Genomic DNA, 21,966 nt, shown 5'->3' with positions numbered 1-21,966 from the left:
CTCTGAATTCTTTTTCAGGTAGACTGCCTATTTCATCTTCATAAATAAGCCACATTCTTACATAGCTTTTTTACATACCACGTTCTTTTTTTTTTTTTTTTTTGTGGTACGTGGGCCTCTCTCTGTTGTGGCCTCTCCCGTTGCGGAGCACAGGCTCCGGACGCTCAGTGGCCATGGCCCACAGGCCCAGCCACTCCGCTGCATGTGGGATCTTCCCAGACCGGGGCATGAACCCGTGTTCCCTGCATCGGCAGGCAGACTCTCAACCACTGTGCCACTGGGGAAGTTTTACATACCACATTCTTAAATGAAAATGTATATCTAGATCTCAGAAGCAACTATCAAAATTATTAAAATGTGACAGCTTTCTAGACATTACTATTAAAAGCATTCATTAGGTATAATTAATTGCTCTAGGGTACGTTTAACAATATAAGTTTCTGATAATATAATGAAGCCCAAGGGTTATATACCTGCATCCCTAGTATATAAACAAATTGGGTTGTTTTAAGTGTAGAATAATCCTTTGGTTACTCTTTTATGATCTGTAAGTTAATTATTTTATTTCTAAATATAGGTGGTGCATCATTCACTAATGGTGCCCATAAATTATGAAAGTAGAAATTGAGATCTCAAAGTAGTCATATAAAGAAAAGTGTTAGGATATAATTTCAGCTAAGAGTAGATTACAATTGTAACACACCCAACAGAATACAGTTATTTGCAGAGAGCAGAAGAGCGCTAATTTTTTTCCTGTGTGTAACTATTCAAAAACTATTTCATAAATTTTATTTTCCCAGGTGATGAATCTAATAGGTGAATTACCATATTATATGTGTTTTCCTTCTAACAGTGCACTTTGAAGTTAATTACAGAACAAACAGATCTCTTCTTTTTTCAAAATAACTCAATTCAGTTAATACCTGGGATTAGTTTGCATTTCTATTTGATATGTGAGCAAGAAAATCACAATTGACCAGAATAATCCAACAACACAGTAAGACTATTTACATCAGGAATTCTCAAAACTATTAATCCAATAGTCAAGGTCACATTTAATGCTCAAAGGCAGCTGCCTACAAAGTCAGCAAACACTCTGGGTTACAAACTAATGTTATCTCTGTTTCATTAACAGAACATCTATTAAAATATCACCTCAGAAAGTAAGAATCTGCAGGATGTTTCAGGATATTTAGTTAAAACACTAATATCTAAAGCATTAATATAAATAGTGTGGAAATAGTTATTATGCAATGTATATGTTTATTTGTTCCTACCATATTATGTGCTAATTTATATGACATTCCCGATATTTTATTAATATCACTGAGATAAAATTTTAAAGAAATTTCTCTGGTTGATTAGTTTTATTTTTCCTTAAATCTCATGGGGATAATCATTAAAATATATTAATAAATATTGTAATAATAATGCTGGATTTACACAGGATTTTTGATGAAAAAATATATTATCTATACAATTATGGGTACAAAGAAAACTGAATATCAACCAGGTCAGCCCTGTGTACCATATTATTGTAATTAAGCTGTTTCATTCCCAAAGGTACACACTGGCTTCATTAATGATGCTAATATCTATTTCTCTCATAAGTACAGGCAGATAGTTTAGCAGAAAAAGCAGAAAAGACACTGGAAAAGGACAACAAAAAATTCTAAACTCTAACGGGTAACTCAAGTTTGCCTTAATATTTTACTGCTTTTTATCATTTCTTGCCAATATTCATTATGAAGAAATCAATTCTTTACAAAATGTTTTATGGAAACAAACCTACTTCTCTCACGTATATAAAGACCACAGAATTTCCTCCCTGATTCTGTTTCCCATATTTGTCCCTCAGCCTTAAACAAACTGACCCATTCTTATGGTCAAATTAGTTTATTTTTTTGGGTGAGGTGAGGGAAAAAAGTGGTTTATATTCTGTAACCTAAGTATTATCAGCAGTTTCAAGAGTCCCATTTTTGAGCTTTCATATATCTGTACATTTTTCAATCACCATTGCTTATTTCTGGCACTCTGATACTTGAGGAATGTGAGGCAGTTGCAGAAGCTAAAGAATTAAATGGCATAAATATACCTTTCTCAAACCCTTTGAGCAGGAAAGGGAGGAAAATCCCAGTACAGATAACAATATAACTTTGCCCTTTATGGTTTTCCTTTAGATTATTTGTTAAAAGGAAATTATTAAATTTTCATGTGCTCTGCAGAGTCTAGCCTTTGTTTGTAAGATGAAAAGAAAAGGAAATATTATTAACTGCTTCACTGCCATGGGATAGTCATTACCTGCCTGTGTGCATTAGAAGAATTCTTAGTCATTTGGGTTGCAACTCTCTTGAACTCTAATGTTTTAGGATGTGTCCTCGTTATGGTTTCAATGTCCATGTCCAAGGTCATGGGATCACAAGCTTTATTTTGTGTCTGCAGTCATCACATGGAGCAGTGAGAAAAATTACACATTTGTGCAGCCAGCTTGGCTCAGATTTCTCCCTCTTTTTTTTAATATTAAACAAACTCTGATCTGCTCGATCATCTTACTCAGCCAATATGACTGAATACCTGTCCTCCAATTATTAAGGTGATTATTTAAAATTGAAAATATCATTAAAAGTCATTTTAGTGAGGAATCTCTTTGAACAAAGTGGATTATACAGCAGAGATATATAAATTGGGTAAGGAATTCAAGTCCTGGGAATGTGAGCTTTAAGCAGAAAATGATGTGTCTTTCCTAGAGCCACCTGAACAATTCCTTTTCATTGGTCATGGCATGTTCAGGAAAGGACTGCCTGCTGCTGAGAGTGTGGAGTATGATGACCGGCAAGAATACAGAAATGCCATCCACCAGGGCAGACACTGCCGAGGGCCACAATGAGGACTTGTCCAAAATCTGCTCATAAAACTACAGGTTCCAGAAGCCTTGGGTCTATTTCATATGATAACGTCACCCTCTTACTTTATCTTTCATCATTTGAAATTGAAAAAAAAAAGTCAACATTATTTATACTCCATACGATAATCTCAATAGATGCAGAGAAAGCTTTCGACAAAATTCAACACCCATTTATGATAAAAACCCTGCAGAAAGTAGGCATAGAGGGAACTTTTCTCAACATAATAAAGGCCATATATGACAAACCCACAGCAAACCGTCCTGAATGGTGAAAAACTGAAAGCACTACCACTAAGATCAGGAATAAGACAAGGTTGCTCACTCTCATCGCTCTTATTCAACATAGTTTTGGAAGTTTTAGCCACAGCAATCAGAGAAGAAAAGGAAATAAAAAGAATCCAAATCGGAAAAGAAGAAGTAAAGCTGTCACTGTTTGCAGATGACATGATACTATACATAGAGAATCCTAAAGATGCTACCAGAAAACTACTAGAGCTAATCAATGAATTTGGTAAAGTAGCAGGATACAAAATTAATGCACAGAAATCTCTGGCATTCCTATACACCAATGATGAAAAATCTGGAAGTGAAATCAAGAAAACACTCACATTTACCATTACAACAAAAAGAATAAAATATCTAGGAATAAGCCTACCTAAGGAGACAAAAGACCTGTATGCAGAAAATTATAAGACACTGATGAAAGAAATTAAAGATGATACAAATAGATGGAGAGATATACCATATTCTTGGATTGGAAGAATCAACATTGTGAAATGACTCTACTACCCAAAGCAATCTACAGATTCAATGCAATCCCTATCAAACTACCACTGGCATTTTTCACAGAACTAGAACAAAAAATTTCACAATTTGTATGGAAACACAAAAGACCCCGAATAGCCAAAGCAATCTTGAGAAAGAAAAACGGAGCTGGAGGAATCAGGCTCCCGGACTTCAGACTGTACTACAAAGCTACAGTAATCAAGACTGTATGGTACTGGCACAAAAACAGAAAGATAGATCAATGGAACAGGAGAGAAAGCCCAGAGATTAAACCCATGCACATATGGTCACCTTATCTTTGATAAAGGAGGCAGGAATGTACAGTGGAGAAAGGACAGCCTCTTCAATAAGTGGTGCTGGGAAAACTGGACAGGTACATGTAAAACCATGAGATTCGATCACTCCCTAACACCATACACAAAAATAAGCTCAAAATGGATTAAAGACCTAAATGTAAGGTGAGAAACTATCCAACTCTTAGAGGAAAACATAGGCAGGACACTCTATGACATAAATCACAGTGAGATCCTTTTTACCCACCTCCTAGAGAAATGGAAATAAAAACAAAAATAAACAAATGGGACCTAATGAAACTTAAAAGCTTTTGCACAGCAGAGGAAACCATAAACAAGACCAAAAGACAACCCTCAGAATGGGAGAAAATATTTGCAAATGAAGCAACTGACAAAGGATTAATCTCCAAAATTTATAAGCAGCTCATGCAGCTTAATAACAAAAAAACAAATAACCCAATCCAAAAATGGGCAGAAGACCTAAATAGACATTTCTCCAAAGAAGATATACAGATTGCCAACAAACACATGAAAGAATGCTCAACATCACTAATCATTAGAGAAATGCAAATCAAAACTACAATGAGATATCATCTCACACCAGTCAGAACGGCCATAATCAAAAAATCTAGAAACAATAAATGCTGGAGAGGGTGTGGAGAAAAGGGAACCCTCTTGCATTGTTGGTGGGAATGTAAATTGATACAGCCACTGTGGAGAACAGTATGGAGGTTCCTCAAAAAACTACAAATAGAACTACCATATGACCCAGCAATCCCACTACTGGGCATATACGCTGAGAAAACCATAATTCAAAAAGAGTCATGTACCAAAATGTTCATTGCAGCTCTATTTACAATAGCCCAGAGATGGAAACAACCTAAGTGTCCATCATCGGATGAATAGATAAAGAAGATGTGGCACATATATACAATGGAATATTACTCAGCCATAAAAAGAAACGAAATTGAGCTATTTGTAATGAGGTGGATAGACCTAGAGTCTGTCATACAGAGTGAAGTAAGTCAGAAAGAGAGAGACAAATATCGTATGCTAACACATATATATGGAATTTAAGAAGAAAAGTCATGAAGAACCTAGGGGTAAGACAGGAATAAAGACACAGACCTACTAGAGAATGGACTTGAGGATATGGGGAGGGGGAAGGGTAAGCTGTGACAAAGCGAGAGAGAGGCATGGACATATATACACTACCAAACGTAAGGTAGATAGCTAGTGGAAAGCAGCCGCATAGCACAGGGAGATCAGCTCGGTGCTTTGTGACCGCCTGGAGGGGTGGGATAGGAGGGTGGGAGGGAGGGAGGGAGATGCAAGAGGGAAGAGATATGGGAACATATGTATATATATAAGTGATTCATTTTGTTGTGAAGCAGAAACTAACACACCATTGTAAAGCAATTATACTCCAATAAAGATGTTAAAAAAAAATGGTTAAAATGAAAAAATAAATAAATAAATTAAATTAAATGGTTAAAATGAAAAAAAGATTATTTATACTCAATATCATAGTTAAATAATAAATAAACATACTTTAAAATGCTCAGAGTGCTTTGGGAAACTCCTGTATGCTAGATTATAAATGTGTATTACCATCACCCCATCCCCCGCCCACCAAGATATATAGCCCTGCAAAGGTAGTTCCTGGAGACTTTTTAGCTCTTTTAGCCTTTGAAAGCAGGTTATCATCTCTGGGTTTTAAAAATGTCAACATCTTTGCAGGGTCTTTCTGATCTAAGGGATAGAGAGGTAAAAGAACATTTTACAATCTCTATCTTTTACAGTTAATATGAAGAAGTACAAGTTTACAACTCTCTCAAGTGTCTCAAGCAAGATTTACTACTACTTTGAATGGATTATCTCATTTGACTTAGTTGCTGTTAATTGCATTCCAAAAGAAGAAGGATGTTGGTTTTAGAGATCTACAAACTGCATTATTTCAATAGTAAGGCATTTATGTTAGAAATATAATAGCAAGACATACGCAAACACACATACATACAGAAACTCATACAGGACGGCACAAAATAAAGAAACCTAAATGAAAATGTAAGTATTTTAAGTCCTTCCTAGATTATTTTAGAATAAAATGTCTATTTTATTCATTTATGTAATAAATTATATCCCTCTGGTAACAGTTTTATTCAACTAAAACCCATTAATTATTTGAATTATTATATTGCTATTTGGGTCCAATCAGGAAAGTCTTTAGCAGAGTAATAAGCCAACTAAGTGATTTCAAAAATCTTCAAGATTTTATCTCTGAAAAACTTCCTACTCTGCTTCAGAAATCTCTTACAAGTCAATGTTTTAAAAGTACACAGTATGGTCACCGTAATAATCAATATTTCATTTAGTTTTGCTTAAAATAATAAAATGACATTTTTGTGACACACTGAAATGTTTCTTTGATGGTAGAAATGCAGAGAGATAGATGAGGACATCTTTCAATTTACCTTCATTCGAGGTGCATCTAAGTGACAAGAGCAGGGTGAGACTCTGCCTTACTTAGGAAGAGGCTTGTTAACACACAACTGATGACTCAGGCAAATCAGATGGCAAATTACCTTTGAGAGGTCCCCAGCCTCCAAATAGAAGCAGATAACAAACACATTCCACGTAACCCAGAGGACTAGCCAGACAGCATACTGTAGAAAAGCAAGAGAGAAATAACATAATTAACTTTGAATCAACTGAGTAAGATTTAAACAGAACTTGAACTTTTGAACACCAAATCTTAAGATTAGTGGAAAATACTAGATATTTTTTCTTTCTAAGAAACAGGATGAGATGTACATTTATCTCTAGTTGGATTTTTTTCCTCACTGTAATAGACTCTTATAGTATTACAGCTCAAACTTGCTTAGGGATAATTTTTTCGGTTTTTAGACAAAAGAAATATCAGTCCACATTTCTGTTTTAAGAGGGAATGGTTGTGGTTTCCAGATATCTGAAAAAATGATGCCCCAGTAGATATATCAACTACAACCCATTTAAAAGAGAGCTCTTATCTTCCTTTAACAAGATCAACCCAATGTTTGATAACATGTAGCCTTTCCCCAAGTTATCGAGGGTCATCTTCAAATCAGTTTTCATACCTCTGTCCCATCTAATCAGCTTCTCTCTTTGGCATCTTCTTTCCATTTATCCTTTCACCTTCTTATTTTATCCTCTCATGACCTCCCACTTTAGTGACCATCTAGTTATTATCTCTAATTTTATTCTGTTGTCTATGCAATGTGCTTTCTTCATCAATGACAAAATTTTCTTACCAAGACACAGTTCTGAGCATTCAGTTAACCAAAATTTATTAAGTCCTTAGAAGGAAACATGCTAGAAAGACACTGAGGATACAAAGACCAATGATAAATTCTCCCTGAATTCAAGTCAAGTGAAAGAGGTAGATTAGAAAAGAGAAGATTCTTACACAAAAATCATAAAAGGGTGTATATAGTCTGAGCTCAAGGAAAGAAGATGGGAAACGTGTGCAAACTATGATGAGAAAAGGTAGTCCTGCAACATGTAACAGAAGAGGTGAAACACCTTCCATAAGAGGTGAACCAAACTAATTTATGGATTTTACCAAACAGCAGTGTGGGGGATTGGAAAGGCCATGGTGGAAGGCTGAAGTAAACAAAGAAAGCAGCAGATGTGAACTTAAAAAAAATGGAACAAGAGGCTACAATGTCATTTCTCTGCTAAATGAATACCAATGGCTCCCATTCTTTATATGGTGAGTTCCAAAATCTTTATTTTATAGTTCAAGGACCTCCATGATCTTGTACCATGTTATCTTTTCAGACACACGTTTCAGTTCATCTTTCAAGTCATTATGGATTATGGACACATTGGATTACTTGTTGCTCCATGTACATGGAAAGCTATTTCTCACCTCTGTGCCATTTAAATAATTTTATCTTTTAATAATTTTCATTTTAATAATTTTACTTTCCCTAAGTACTCCTCTTACCATCTATCAATTTTTTATTTTTCTTCAGAAGTCAATATAAATATCATCTCTTGAGTGATATCCAATTAGAAATGGTGTATCCCTGCCTTGTGCTCCAATAAGATCTTGCTTGCTCGAATTTCATTCCAAATGTCTTATATCTAATTATTTGCATATTTTCCCCAGTGCACAATGATAAGCTCCTTGAGAGAAAAGACTCTTTCAATTAATGCTTATATCTCTAAGTTGCTAACTTAGTACTCTGTACAAAACAGGTACTCAGTAAATATTTTGTAAGTCAATCAATGAATGAGGAACAATACAGAAAAAAATCTTAACTATTTTCAGAAGCAGAACTCCTTCCACCCATCCCAGATCTGGTTCTTATGAGAATTCTATGATCATTCATGTAGTATGAGGACTGAGAGCCCTAAATGATAAGTTTATATAATAAACACTGACTCAGCTGTTTTCCGGGGGATGCATTCATCTAACTGTTGAATATGTGCACTGCTCAGTGAGAACAAAATAAGAGCAAAACTATATGATCTAACACAAAAGAAGGGGTTTGAGAAGTGAAGGCTGCGTACTGGAAATAGGGTCAGGAAGCTAAGCAGGCTGGGGCATGGAACTTAAGTTTTAGAGCAGAGATCTAATGAGATGTCTAAATTTGGTCTGTATTATAAAGTAGAAACTTGTTCACAAATTTTTTAAATATTAAAATCTAGACTTATTGGGTTGTTTTGCAGATTTGGATATTAGTTTTAGAAATATAATGAAGTGCTGGGTCCCACTTTAAGAATAAGTAGGTGAGAAAAAAAAAATGCTTGAAGTTCCTGTGACTTGGTTTATATGAGTGTAAGAAAGAATGAAAGCATGATCGACTGAAGTGTTTGATCATGTTCTTTGTTCCTGGTGACACACTTTCCCTACCTTATTTATAATGGAGAGCTAAGTAACCACTATTTACTAAAAAACAAAGTAGCAGGATAAGTAAAATATTTGGTAAGAGTGGATGAAACACACTGTATAACATATATTATATATTCCTGAAAGTTTGTCATTGGTAGTTAGGTTTCCTGATGAGGCATTAAAGAATGTTAATAGAAAAGCTATAGCTTTTCTATTTTGCAACTGAAATTATATTTTCAGATGATAAAATGCTGAAAATATTATCTGCATCTATGGGGTACACATGGCATAATCACTATTTCATTAGATGTTGAATATATAATAAGAATTTGGAATTTTCATCCAGATAAATTTAGATATCACTCATACTAAGTTATGCATTTATGTGTATGTGTAAATGTAAATTATACTTAGTTTGGTTAAAAACATGAAGCTGAAAAAATTATGCTTTAGTCCCCAAAATTAATAATTTTAGGGAAAGACAGGTAAGATAATGGGTCACATGCAAATAAATTGCATATAGAGATTAAGAACTTGGGACCTAAAGTTTGCATCACTTAGGAGCTCTGTGGCTACATGCAAGTCTCACTACTCTTTAGTTTCCTCAAATGTAAAATCACCTTTTATTACGATGATTATGTTATATCATCCCCTCTCCTTGTTTCAGTAATACGGCAGTAATCCCCACATTTTAATCTCCTTAGAATACTAAAACAATATACTTTTTACATTAACTTTTGCAAAATATTTTTCCACCTAGTTGAACTTGCAATCTAGACTTTATCCCTTAATGAAACATGTTCTTCCCTAGAATAAGTTTCTTTTTTTTTTCTTTTTTTTTTTTTTTTTTTTGCGGTATGCGGGCCTCTCACTGTTGTGGCCTCTCCCGTCGCGGAGCACAGGCTCCAGACGCGCAGGCTCAGCGGCCATGGCGCACGGGCCCAGCCGCTCCGCGGCATGTGGGATCTTCCCGGACCGGGTCACGAACCCGTGTCCCCTGCATCGGCAGGCGGACTCTCAACCACTGCGCCACCAGGGAAGCCCAAGTTTCTTCTTTGATACATGAATGCCAATATTGATAGATGGATGACATTTTATAAAGCAAACCTTTTTTCATTTGGTTTCATTAAAACAATTTATTATTTATGGTTGACCACACTATATAATTATAAAGCATTTTCTATATCATACCTTATGAGTTGCTCTTTCACGTTATTTTTAGTAATGATTTTGTTCTTTTTTATCCCATTTCTCCTAGAGTAATCCAAAAGAATATGTCCAGAGGGAACATAATAAACGTTCCTTCTATATCTTTGCATTTATTTGCATTTTATTGCATATTTAATTACAAACCAGTTAGTCTACAATGCACTCTACTTCGTTAAAGATTTACGAAAGAGAATTATCACCTTTAGTGGTGTGCCACCTTTAATAAACACATATGCAAATATATATAAATGGTTTAAATTATATTAGTGACTTTCTCTTTAAAACTACCACAGTTTAGAGAACTATTATTCAATAATATCATAATTATTAGAACAGGGGTCCCCAACCCCTGGGCCACAGACCAGGGCCACCCAGCAGGAGGTGAGCGGTGGGCAAGTGAGTGAAACTTCATCTGCCGCTCCCCATTGCTCGCATTACCACCTGAAGCATCTCTCCCACCCCCCCGACCCCCGGTCCATGGAAAAATTGTCTTCCACGAAACCAGTCCCTGGTGTCAAAAAGGTTGGGGGCCGATGTTTAGAAGACGAAAGAGCCTAGTACAATTCAAGTACCAGCCACATTTCATAAGTGCTTAATTAGAAAAAGAGTTGAGGCAGTGAATCAGTTCATATTTATTAAGCACCAGCTGGATGCAAGTGAGTATAACAGATGCTGTAGAGAAGCATTACAAGATATAACTGAGCTGCTTACTCCCCTAAAATGATTTATGTTTACCATTGATATGCAATTGGTGTAATCCATAGGAACGTTTTCAGGTATCATTATTTTTTATTTACTAGAAAGCAACACTCATATCAGTTTACCAATATCACTGATATTTTGCTGCTAGTATGAAAGTAATAATGTAATCGGTTCTAATGAACTATGATAGAAGCATTCCTAAGAAGCATTGTATTAACAAATCTGTCTTAAAAACAACTCCTTTAAGCAACATTTTAGAATTATTAACAATCAAGTGTTTTAATACTGACAGTGAGACTATTTTAATAGATATACATGTATACCCATAAAACAAATATCCCTGGTCAAAATGATTGGACTATAGTCACCTTTTGCTCCAAGTTAATTATATTTTAGCTTTATTTTCTCATTTTCAACAGCAGCATCATTTAATCTGCTTAGGCATTCTCATCACTTTCTCATCCATTGTTATAATAAAAAAGAACAAAAGTGGCCCAAATAAAGCAGCTTATTTTCTAATTCTTGATCATCTTATGACCAGTGACAGTCTGCTTTATGATGTAAATCCTGTCTCCTAATTCATAAATCCTGTTACATCTACTTCATGCTATATAAACTTTCACTTAAAAGAAATAGCTAAATAAAATACACTACTATTAAAAGTATTAGTTTGATAATTAGACAGAATCTGATAAAAATCCAATTCTAATCATAGATCACACTGCAGATCATTTAGAAAAGCAGGTTTCTACCTTACTATTTTACCAATGCTGCTATTATATGTTCAAGTTTCCTTGTGATTCTATGTTTATGCACACATTTTAATGACAACCATTTTATAATAAGATTATATTTTCCCTCAATTACAGAAATTTCTTATTGTAGAAAATCTTTAAAATTTTGAACATCATAGAAAGGAAATTGAGAAAATACCATACTTAGATATAATCACTGGTATCATTTTATTGTATATGTTCCCATATACATTTTTTTTCTATGAAAATGTTTCAGACATATATGTTTAAATAGGAATCTTACTCTATATTCTGTTACCTGATTTTTTTGCACTTGATTAAAATGTCTCATTGAATATTCTGTAACATATGTTACAATGCAAAAATGCAGTGAGTTACTCAACTAATTCTCTACTATTTAATTTTGTGCTTTTCCTATTGTTCTATTTTGATCAATTACTATAAATTTCAATTTTGCTTAAAAGTTTTTAGTTTAGTTTGACATATTAAATCATAACTGAAAATATTTTGCTTAAATGGACTATTTCTAAGACAGACTATAAATGTTGGAATATCCAACAGACATTATTTTAATGAACATATAAACATGGCTATTAAATATTATGCAACTCCAAATAAAAACTGAATCCCCAAAGGCATTCTATTCTTCTTGAAGCAAAAAGTGGAAAATAATTCCCTTAGATTGAAAAAAAAAAAAAAGATACTCATTCAGCATGAAGACAACTGTATAGAACTAATTTCTTTCCTTTTAACTCATGCAACATATTTCAGACAAAGATATTTACGGCCCCACAGCCCTAAGGCTAGAAAGATTCCATTGAAAGAACTTTTGGTACTAAATAATAATAAATCAAGTTATATAGGAACATCCTAATTGACATATGCAAATAAGAGATTTGAAAGGCTAATAAAACATAAGAACTAGTGAGAAAATACCAATCTGCACTTTTAAAAGCTGAAATCTGCACAGATTAAGAATCAGATAGTAGGGACTTCCCTGGCGGTCCAGTGGTTACGACTTCCCCTTCCAATGCAGGGGGTGCAGTTCGATCCCTGGGTGGGGAGCTAAGACCCTACATGTCTCAGGGCCAAAAAACCAAAACATAAAACAGAATCAATACTGTAAAAAATTCAATAAGGACTTTAAAAATGGTCCACATCAAAAAAAAAAAAAATCTTAAAACCCCAATCAGACAGTAATTTATTCATGTATATTTGTTTGTATAGCAGTGTTTTAAGATGTAGATGTGTAATACATAGATCTGAAAGTGATACGTGAGAGAAAAAAATCTTCAATCTATTAAAAAGGCAACTTGTGTTTATTGTCATATTCATCACACCTTGTGTCTAGAAGTGACATCAAAAAAAGAGTATTCATTTTTTCCAGTTAGCAAAGAATTTTAAAGTGATATTTATTGATATTCCTGGTTTTTGAAATCATGTTTTAAAATTCTAATAAGAATAGTTCTTCTAGGGCTTCCCTGGTGGCACAGTGGTTGGGAGTCCGCCTGCCGATGCAGGGGACGTGGGTTTGTGCCCGGGTCCGGGAGGATCCCACATGCCACGGAGCGGCTAGGCTGGTGAGCCATGGCCGCTGAGCCTGCGTGTTCGGAGCCTGCGCGTCCGGAGCCTGTGCTCCGCAGCGGGAGAGGCCACGGCAGTGAGAGGCCTGCGTAACGCAAAAAAAAAAAAAAAAAAAAAACCACACCAAAAAAACCAACAAAAAAGAATGGTTCTTCCTGTGTTGAAGTTTCTTGGACTAGCCCAGCAACACTAAAGAAAATGAAATTGCCTCTGGTTCTGGTTATGTAGGAATTTGAAGATCACGGTCAAGATGATATTAGAATGCATTAAAAAAAAAAACTATTACCATGTGAATTCAAAATTTTTGTATATCTAATACTGTTTTTTTTAACTCCATTATTTTGATGTCCCAAACTTCCCATAGACCTGAAATTTGAGAATATTACTTGTTACTTTATATAGCTAAATAAATAAATTAATTAATTAATTTTAAAAAGTCTTTGCAGATGTGATTGATAAAGATTTTGAGATGGGGAGATTATCCCGGATTCTCTGGGTGTAGTCTTGTAAGTGGGAGGCAGATGGATATTTTACACACATAAATAGGCAATATGAACAGAGCAGACAGATTTAAAGGTTATATTAATGTGGTCACAAGCCAAGGAATCCTGTAGCTACCAGTCTCTGAAAGAGGCAAGAATCAGATTTCCCCCAGAGCCTCTGGAGGTAGTATGAGCCTTGAGTTGGGCTCAGTGATACTGATTTCAGATTTCTGAACTCCAGAACTGTGAGAGAATGAATTTCTGTTGTTTTAAGTCACCAAGTTTGTGAAAATTTCTTACAGCAGCCTTAGGAAACTAATACAACCACCCAAATCTTCTCTTCTGTTTTCCATTGACCTGTCTTTGAAATGTAACCCTAAAGAGTATAATACCTAAGTATTTGTGGAGAAATGTAATTATCTTCAAAATTAAGATCCACTTTTTTGGGGCAATTATATCATTGCTTCAGAATCAGTCCATTGCTAACCTCTGAATGGCATGCAAACATACACACCCTGTTTTACTTATATGCCTTATGTAAGTGCTGTGAAAGTCTTTGCTGGAAAATAAAAATATTCCTGTTTTATGAATTCCTGTTCTTAGGGTATTTCCAGCATTCTAACAATATAAGGCTGTTTTATTGTTTTCAGAAGTTATTGCATAAAGTTCTAGGATGCAGAAATCAATACATTTAGAGTCCTGAATATTTCCAGACTTGTAAAAAAAAATTGTCAAAATGAGTTAAATACCTAGGAAAAGATACAATTCAAGAAACTCTTTATTCAGAAGCAAGGAAGAGGGAAAGCAGGTGATAGTTATTATCAATATAATGGACTAATATTTAGTTGGAAAAACGAATTATATGATATCATTAAAATATTAAAAATTATAATAAATAGCAGTCCTAAATTTATCAGCTGTTGCGATTACCTTGAAAATTTAGAAAGGTCTTAAACTACCAATTGTTTATTATGTGTCAATCCAAATATTCTTCAGTATCACTTTTTAGCAGTTTAGCAATTTTTAGCATTAAACTCTGAGTGAATGCTGCCGTATCAGACCCCACAGATTGAGTGGAAAGCATTATCTTTAGCTATATTCATATATTTTATGACTATTATGACCACTCTGAATACATGTATGGTTCCAGTTGATTGATATATCCTAGGATACCTAAAAATGTTGAGTCCCCTCTCTGTATAACCAATACTTCATTTAAGAAGACGCATTATCCATATATTGATTTATAACCTTTCAGCCGTGCTTTATGAAAGAACTCATGGCACACATAGACAAAGGTACTATTTGTAAGGCTCAATGATACAAACAAAGGAGTTGGCTTGCAACTGAATGTGACTGGCTCAGGGGCTCTGGCCACCCCAGGTTCCTGAAGAGCTCAACATGCCAGCACATCTGTAAACTATTAGCTGGGACACTATTGGGAAGTTCTGCTCAGAAAAGTCGTACATAGTACACAATTTCTTTTCAAAAAGATAGTCTTGCTAATGCATCAAAAATAAAGTCTGCCTGCTCAACCTGCTCAGTAGGGTAGCTAGTTCCCCACGTCTTTATATCCTTTACAGTCATCTAGAGGGTACTTCTGAATATCACACAGATGATCCAATTAATTGTGTAGCAGTTGTAGCAAATAGAGACAAATCAATGAGGCAATGTTCAACTCAGTAGCCACATGTAAACATGAATATATATTTAGAATAACTAGGTGCTTGGCTACTTTTTAGATTGCAATATTCGTGTGGAGAATGTAGTTCCAAATGTATAGCTGCTAATACGTATGTACATGTTAGTAATGAAAAACTACATATTTTTCTCATCTTAGAAGCACTTTGTTTTTCAATTTGCCAAACATCTTTTCATTTATTACCTCAAAAGCAAGACTGAAATTACTAGCTTCAGGATCACTTTGGTAAGATGGATAAAATGAAAACAAAACAAAACAAAAAAGAGATTTAGTTAGGAATGCTTTTGGTTGTAAGTAATAAATATTGAACTACAGGTGGTTTAAATACGAGGGTTTTTAAAATCTTTTTTCATACATGAAGTCTGGAAGTGAGGTGCTGTCGGCTCAATGTTGCCATGGCTCTAGATTTATACCTTTGGGGTTTCCTTCCAAATCCTCACATAGTTAACACACCCTGCAAGCAGAAACGTGCTGGGAAGGAAAGATCCCTTCTTTCTGCAACACTTTGTTCTTTCAGGAAAGAAAAAAGTTCCCAAATGCACTCAGCAGATTTACATCTCGTTAAGTGAAACTGTGTCACATGCCTACTTTCCTGAACCCAATCACTAACAAAGAGGACTGGGATTATCATGGTTGTTTTATACCAATTGTAATTCATCCCCTGGACCTGAGAGAGGATCAGATCCCACTGAGAGCTCTGCTGACCATCCAAATATCTGAACAATATTGGGATTCTGTTAGCAGAGAATGGGGGTTGGCAGGCAGAGCTGTCTGCCACTATAACCTATGCACATCCTAAATTTTTGTTTCCTGTAATATGCAAAAGTGAATAACTGCTATTTAACGCTTCTTATGTGTGTCTTGTTTTCTAGAGAAATACTCAACCCTTTGCTTCAGTAAGACTATACATATTCAACTAAACAGAGAAGTAATTTAGTATTACACCCAAAGTAAGTATAAAGATTCCAGACCATCCATGGAGGAAGCACACAAATCAGATGTAGTGTTTTGCAAACAATCTGCAAGATACAACTTAAGGAACATACGAAGAGGAAAAATATAGAGTGCTAGTGGTCTCACTGGAAATGTAAAACAACTATGTCTTGAGAAGGAAGAAAAGTATTATGGAAAATATTAAGAATATTCAAATAAGGAAAACAGGGCCCTCTAAAGAGTTAAAAGTAGAAAGTTAACAATGGCATTTTCAAAATTTATAGAAATATGCTTCACTGAGATGTGGTAGATGTGTGGTGGTTGAGAATTTTGATTGAGTAAGCATAATCTACCACTTTTTTCCTTTTGAAATTAGAAAATATCTTGTCTCTGTCAACCAGAAAGGTTTTCATCTCTTCTTCGCTTTTCTATCCCCTTAGCCTTCATCTCAACTTCAAAGCAAGACTATAGTGAGGTAAACAACCTTCTAAAATATGTAAATTATCCTAATTGGGGTATGGTAAATCTATTAATATAACCTTTAAAAATGTCTACTTGCTGTGCTTGGTTTAAAAACATCTAAGTACAGATACAGGTCTCTCTCTCTCTCTCTCTCTCTCTCTCTCTCTCTCTCTATATATATATATATATATATATATATATGTATGTGTATATATATCTATATATGTATGCATATATATATATTTGGTCTTATTTTAGGCTGAAACATTAAGGAAACTTCATGTCTCTTGGGTGCTTTGTATGACATTACACTGTAAGTATCGGGTGAGTATAAAGTTCTCCCAAACATTTAAAATTACTTCAATACAGCTTCTTAACTTGCTTTTGGATAAAACGATTTGCAACAAGATTTTTACTGAGCGAATATTCTTTCTGCCTACATAAGTGACAGGATAGACATTTACCAATATTTCATGTGATATGTCTTCTCAATACCTGTCTTCTTGATTGGATACTGTCAATAGTAAAAGCTTAGTCATACCATATTTGGTGAATACTGCTTGCTACACTGGTATGTTGGGCTCAAGAAGCTAAGAAGCCCACATAAATAAAGCCTCTTAAAGAGATAACCATATATTCAAATCTAAATGTTAGAGTGGAAAACTTAAAATCACTAGATTTTTAATTAATTAAATATCTGTATTGAAATGCATACTGCATAAGACAGAAGCATTGAATATAGAAAGCTTACCCTCAGAAGAGCTAAAATGAATCATCATGATATATTAGAACTATGTTTTTTATTAGTTGGTTTAAAAGGGGAAGTCTCTTACAAGAACTTGGTCCAATGCAGAGCATAATTCAGTTTTAAGTTACACATATTTTCGCTGTGTAAAGGATACTCTGAAAACAATAATAATAGTATCCAATAAAAATGTCTTTTTGATTTCATTTCTAGCTTTTAAGAACACAGAGGTAAAGTTATAGGTTTACCTGATTAATTACGCTTTTGGTTTCATGTGCAAACTTTGATTCATAAATGGAATACAAATCAACAGTGTGTTTTTGAAAAATCGATTTAGCAATTTTCTTAAATTCATTTATTTTTTAATTTCTTAATTGTGGTAGGCAGAAAGATGGCCCCTCAAATATATCCGACCCTAATCCCCAGAACCTGTGAATATGATGAATTATTACTCCTGTGACTGTGTTATGCCATAGGCAGATTATCCAGGTGAGCTTAATCTAATCACATGAGTCTTGTAAAGCAGATAGCTTTTTCTGGCTGGTGGCAGAAGGGGAAGTCGGAGAGATATAAAGCATGTGAAGCTGCAAACAATCCCATCAAATAGTCAGCAAGGATATGAGGACCTCATTCCTACAATCAAATGGAATTGAATTCTGCCAAAAACCTGAATGAGATGGATGAAGACTGTACCCCAGGGGCTCCAGATCTGAGGCCAGGACAGTCACTATCTTGATTTCTGTCTCCTTAGATCCAAAGCATAATATTCAGCCAAGCCCGCCTGGACTTCTGACCTACAGAACTGTGATAGAACAAATGAATGGGTGTTACTTTAAGCCTCTAAGTTTGTGGTAATTTGTTATGCAGCAATAGGAAACTAATACATTAATATTGAGGTTTTCATTTTTTAAAAAATATTTTTAACTGTCAACTAATTTCCCACAAGGGCTAAGTGCTATAAATACAGTGTATATTAAGTAGACTGGATCTAGCAGACTCTTTCAGACTGACTTTTAGTATAGGTACTTCCTTTTGAATTTTAAGACATTTTGATATACTACATCAATTTGCCTATGTTTTTTTCTAGAAATAAAATTGTTATCATTATTTATTAAATTAGTTACTTCATAGAAAGGTATATCTAGAAGTTAGGAGACCTGGGTTCAAGCCCTATCTCCATAATGAATCTACCTCTATAATTTGGACAATATTGGTATTTCTATCTAATTTTGAAACTAACATTCCTAGATGAATGCAAGGTGATTTACTATTATTTTTTTGGAGAAGTAGACCCTTTCTCACATTACAAGTGTTAGCTGCAGTGCCCATGGGCTAGCTCAACAATGGTGATAGCAATAAACATAATGTTTCATTCCTTATGTCAGCCACTTAACACAGTCAATCATTTTTATTGGATACAATGATTGCAGAGTGATATCAACCAAAAGTATTAGCAATGACAATCACTTTTTGTATCATTATACAAGAACTCTTCTATAAAGGATGTATTCACAATTTCTTAAGGAATGTATCTTAAGAAAAAACCATCAGCCTTCTTAACAGCCATCAAGTAGATACATTCTTTGCAAGACTGACATTATGTGATCAAATGTGTTGCTGCTGGTAGATAGGGACTTGGAGAGTATGTAAAAATAATGTCCCCAGATGTGTATGTCTTAATGTGCATTTAGTACTAAAATGACCTTTGAATGAGGGCTTAATAGATATTAACTTTCTAGGAAGATGAAAATAAGGTCAAATAATGATGATCTACAAGTCCCCAAAATGGATACTTATGTTTCATTATACATATGAGTTTCCCCCAATCTTTTGTTTGCGCTTTTAGTCACCCAAAGGCTAAAATGACATTCTCAGCTTAAACATGGTATTCAAGTATAAAACCTTTAAAAACTATCTTCCTCTTAAAAATAGTTTCTCCTACTCAAGGGTAAAATTGAATTTAGTCCAAATCAGCCTAAGAAATCAAGTTTTATATTTGGCTCTAAAACAGCTATCATATCTTCATCAAATTTATGACTATTTCGCCCAGGTGTTAAGAATAGGCTATGGTCTTAGATTGGATGCCTACATAGACTCCTTAGAGTTTTTCCTGCTCATTGTCTATAGAACAGAAATCTTTTCTTAAAATTTCTGCTCTTTATTTTTTAAATTGAATTATAGTTGATTTACAATGTGTTAATTTTTGCTGTACAGAAAAGCAATTCAGTTATATATATATATTCTATTTTTGAATATTCTTTTCCATTATGGTTTATTGTAGGGTATTGAATATAGTTCCCTGTGCTATACAGTAGAAGGACCTTGTTGTTTATCCATTCTATATATAATAGCTTATATCTGCTAACTCCAACCTCCCGCTCCATCCCTTCCCCAATCCCCTCCCCCTTGGCAACCATAAGTCTGTTCTCTATATCTGTGAGTCTGTTTCTGTTTCGTAGATGGTCATTTGTGTCATATTTTAGACTCCACATGTAAGTAATATACAGAACATAAATCTCAGCAGAGACACATGCCTTGCAAATGAAAGGTTACAAGGTGTTATAAGGTAAGTGAGTGTGAGGAATGGTGAAAATTCATCCAAACTGTTTGTAAAATCATGTGCCCTATTTATTGTTGATTCCTTAATAGTTTCATATTCATGTGGAAATGATATTTTTTCTAATAGATCATACATAAAAATTGAAAATCTTTTATCAATTTATTTCAGTACAAACTTATTTCTGTGTAAAATTTCAATATTACAGACATGTATTTGAAAGAAGTATTATTCAAATAAAGCATTTTGGAACTCAGATTGTAGTGGATGCTGTCTGGTGGGTGGGCACTGCCTAGGTTCCCCTTTAGGACTGAAGCACTAATCATTATCCAGCTACCAGAAGTGTTGCCTGTTGACAGCTCACAGCCAAGCTCCTTATCAGGAATTACCCTTGGTCAAAGTGAGCTGTCTTGCTTATGATTTATGCTCACCTCCAGGAGCAACCCTCATCTCATGCCTGGTTAATACTAAACTTCAAAACTCCCAGACCCTTGTCTTAATTCTGGACGTTTATTAAAGATCAGCACAGTTTCAGAGCTCTACATTGGATCAGCTGAGGCTTCTGTTGGCTGTACTGAAGTTAAACTTCATCTGACCAGTCTTGCTTCCCTCACTTTATTACAGGTGTTGTCCCTGGGAACACTCCCCTATAAATGACGTGCATGTGAATTTCCACCTCCGAATCTACTACAGAAAAACTTGACTAACAATGATTGAAAATAGGAGTGGTCCTGGAAAGCAGATATTAAAGGGGAATTTTGGACCTAGATCACTTCCTGATGCCTGGCAACGAGGACCTCATGATAGGAATAGATGGTATAATGACAGCTCTTGGCATACAGTAGCACTAAAACTATTAACTTTTGTACTGGTGGTGAACTGGGATGACTTATTTAGCTATAGATGAATAACTAACCTGCCAGCAACAGAGCAAGGCTGAGTCCCCAGCATGGCACAACTCCTTGAGAAGACCAACAACCAGTCTATAATAGATGATTACATTGAATCCTTTCTATCCTAAAAGTGAGAGTGAGTCATCTGGGCAGAAGTTGAAATTCTAAGTATAGATTGTCTTTCCTGCTTCTAAGTTTTGGAAGAACCACTAACTGAGGCCTTAAAGGATGTTTGACTCACCAACACAGGGTCCTCCAAAGCACTGCACTGATACAAAGGACACACTTTATAGTTAGGAAAGGATGGAAGTTAACAAATGCCTATGGGATCTATTGGTGTCATAGCACCCAGAAATTGTCAGTCTGACAGACTCATCTGACTTTTGAATTTGCAAATGGGGTGCTAAGTTGGAGATGATACTGTACAAGGCTAGGTGTCTTCCTACAGGATGCAGTAAATGCCCTACACGAATGACTATGATATGGTGTTGGGTCTTCAATAGGTAGAATACACGGATCTGGAAGCGGAGGAGCGAAAGCAGGAGTAGCTCTGCTCACTGTCACTCACTGTGATGTATTTGGAGAATTTGTCCTTCCTGTCCCCACAAATTAGCCTTTGTGGATCTAGATGTCCTGGGTTCTAGAGGGAAATACTTCCACTAGAGGATAAAGCAAAATTTCCACTAAACGTAAGCTATGGCTGCCACTCAGTCACTTTTGATTCTTTGATCTAAGAGACCAGCAGTGATGAAAAGAATCACCCTCTTGATAGGGGCAATATATGAAACAGTGGGGCATCTCTTGCTAACCCCCTACCCAGTTTTAATGGCAATGCATCACAGAAGTAACCATGGCTTGACAAGCATAGTGAACAGTGACTTATATTCCTCATGGTTGAGGGTCTGGATTAACCCAGTAGGTAAGCTGCCTAGACAGGAAGATGAAGGTCCAGAGAATATAGATAAAATGGATAGTGCAGCATACTCCAAGAGCAACTGCAGAGGTGGAGCTGCAGTTTGTCCCACTGATCTTGTAAGTTCACTTAGGAAAAGAAATCAACTAGTAGAGGGGGTGTTTCC

At 35.2% G+C, this 21,966-nt stretch overlaps 1 protein-coding gene across 4 annotated transcripts in view; it reads right to left on the bottom strand.

Moving 5' to 3' along the window:
- Nucleotides 1-21,966, bottom strand: part of NKAIN2 (sodium/potassium transporting ATPase interacting 2) — a 978,136-nt gene that overhangs the window by 443,216 nt on the left and 512,954 nt on the right. For all 4 annotated transcript variants that reach the window (XR_011376710.1, XR_011376711.1, XR_011376709.1 and 1 more), the window contains one exon: nt 6,570-6,650. Coding sequence is in view for 1 of the 4 variants with exons in the window: in XM_070043515.1 (XP_069899616.1) it covers nt 6,570-6,650 (81 nt within the window). In the remaining 3 variants the exon portion in view is untranslated. The remainder of the gene's footprint in view (nt 1-6,569; nt 6,651-21,966) is intronic.

This window comes from Globicephala melas, chromosome 14 (genome assembly GCF_963455315.2).
Source record: "Globicephala melas chromosome 14, mGloMel1.2, whole genome shotgun sequence".
Lineage (NCBI taxonomy): Eukaryota > Metazoa > Chordata > Mammalia > Artiodactyla > Delphinidae > Globicephala > Globicephala melas.
This window is presented reverse-complemented; position numbering and strand designations above follow the sequence as displayed.